Raw genomic sequence first — 2,078 nt, 5'->3', positions numbered from 1 at the left:
GGGATTTCTTAAACCTTTACAGAAGGTAAATTAAAACAAAGTATTACTCCCGATGTTTTATATCACCAAAGAGAATAAATATAATAATAAAGGTAACATACTTAGGGCAGACTTAATTAGTAAGAAAAATCTTACATTTGTAAAATGACAAATTATTGATCAATAATTTATGTAAATGTCATATTTACATCTTCAACAGAAGAGTTGTGATTGTGTGCTTCTAATAATGAAAAAATCACAATTCCTCCACCACTAATATTAGAACCCCAATATGCTGCCATTCTAACTCTTTGGTAACAGGAAACTGGCAGTACATCCTGAAAGCCTTATGACGATGGCTGGTTCTCCTTGTTTGCCTCGTCTGTTTGCTTCTTGTGTTGGTCTTCAGGCTTCATTGCAGGGAAGAAGAGGACTTCCTTGATGTTGTACGAGTTAGTTAAGAACATGGCCAGGCGGTCAATGCCCATGCCCCAGCCACCTGTGGGTGGGAGGCCATATTCCAAGGCAGTACAAAAGTTCTCATCAATCATTTGTGCCTCATCATCTCCAGCTGCCTTATCCTGTGCCTGCTGTGCAAATCTAGCTCTCTGGTCAAGTGGGTCATTGAGCTCAGTGTATGCATTGCAGATTTCCTTCTTGGCCACAAAGAGCTCAAACCTCTCTGTAAGTCCCTTGATTGAACGGTGATATTTGGCAAGTGGACTCATTACTTGGGGATGATCCATGATAAAGGTTGGATGAATACATTTTTCTTCCAAAAATTCACCAACTAACTTGTCTAATAATCTTGCAGCAGTGCGAGGAGGGGGGCACTCTACACCATGCTTCTCACACAAGTCACTTAAAGTTTTACGTGCCTCCTCAGAATTAAGCTGATCTGGGGCTGGAAGTTTTACACTAAGTTCCTTCTCAAGATCTGGGAACATGTGAATTCTTCGGTAGGGAGGTTTAAAATCAATTTCCCATTCTTCACCTTCTGGTCCTTGTGGCTGGAATTTCACTTTGTATGAACCAAAAATACTATAAACCATTCCTGACACCAATTTCTCTGTAAGCTCAATCAAGTCATTATAGTCTGCATAAGCCATATAAAATTCACAAGTTGTAAACTCTGGGTTGTGTGTGAGATCAATACTTTCATTCCTAAATTGTTTTCCAATTTCATATACTCTGTCAATACCTCCAACTATAAGCATCTTGAGGAACAGTTCAGGGGCCACTCGCAGGAACAGGTCCATATCCAAGTCATTATGATGTGTGATGAAGGGCTTTGCTGTGGCGCCCCCAGCAATCATGTTCATCATAGGTGTTTCCACCTCCAAAAAACCCAAGTCGTCAAAGAACTTGCGAATGTATGAGATTATGTTAGCTCGGACAATGAACTTCTTGCGGATGTCTGAATTGATAATAAGGTCAAGATATCTCTGTCTGTACCTCGTTTCCTGGTCCTTAATACCAAAGTGGAGATGCGGAAGCATGTGAAGACATGGAGAGAGGATTTCAATCTTGGATGGACGGATGGACAATTCACCAGTCTTGGTCCGCAATCCAGTGCCCTTCACTCCAATGATGTCTCCTCGACGGATCCTATTGCAATCATCCATAAAACTCTCCTCGCTTTCATAGAATTTCAGATTTGCCATTACCTATAAGAAGAGAAAACAGTCTGATGGTAAACTACCTTTTACATTGAAGATCCCACAAAACAAGTAATAATTTTATCTAAAATCTTGCTAAAAAGCAACGGGTGCCTAAAACCTTCGAAACCTGCCATTGCCAGTGCATATAAACACAATTCTAGTGTTAAATCTAGGACAAAATCTTTTGAAAGATTTTCATAAAATGGACAAAACCTACATAATCTTCAAACATTAAAACTTGCCAAAAATCTGCAATGTGAGGGGACACAGTCATTACTGGTATAAGGCAATGATTTTTTCTAAACACGGTCATTTCAACTGAAATTCACCTATTGTCAGTGTCCACCCTGGGCACACACAAAGGAAATTATAACTGTGGCAGGGACAAGCCTGAAAGGGGGTGTGGTACATCATATGGGCTTTTTCCCCCCCCCCTGT

At 40.3% G+C, this 2,078-nt stretch overlaps 1 protein-coding gene across 2 annotated transcripts in view; it reads right to left on the bottom strand.

Moving 5' to 3' along the window:
- Nucleotides 1-43: 43 nt before the first annotated feature.
- The window catches only part of LOC119592049 (lysine--tRNA ligase-like), an 8,929-nt gene continuing 6,894 nt past the window's right edge, over nucleotides 44-2,078 (bottom strand). For both annotated transcript variants that reach the window (XM_037940848.1, XM_037940847.1), the window contains one exon: nucleotides 44-1,646. In XM_037940848.1, the coding sequence (XP_037796776.1) occupies nucleotides 327-1,646 (1,320 nt within the window). In that variant the 3' untranslated portion in view covers nucleotides 44-326. The remainder of the gene's footprint in view (nucleotides 1,647-2,078) is intronic.

The sequence above is a fragment of the Penaeus monodon genome, chromosome 29, assembly GCF_015228065.2.
Source record: "Penaeus monodon isolate SGIC_2016 chromosome 29, NSTDA_Pmon_1, whole genome shotgun sequence".
NCBI lineage: Eukaryota > Metazoa > Arthropoda > Malacostraca > Decapoda > Penaeidae > Penaeus > Penaeus monodon.
The sequence above is the reverse complement of the archived record's forward strand: the minus strand, read 5'-3'. Positions and strand labels throughout refer to the sequence as shown.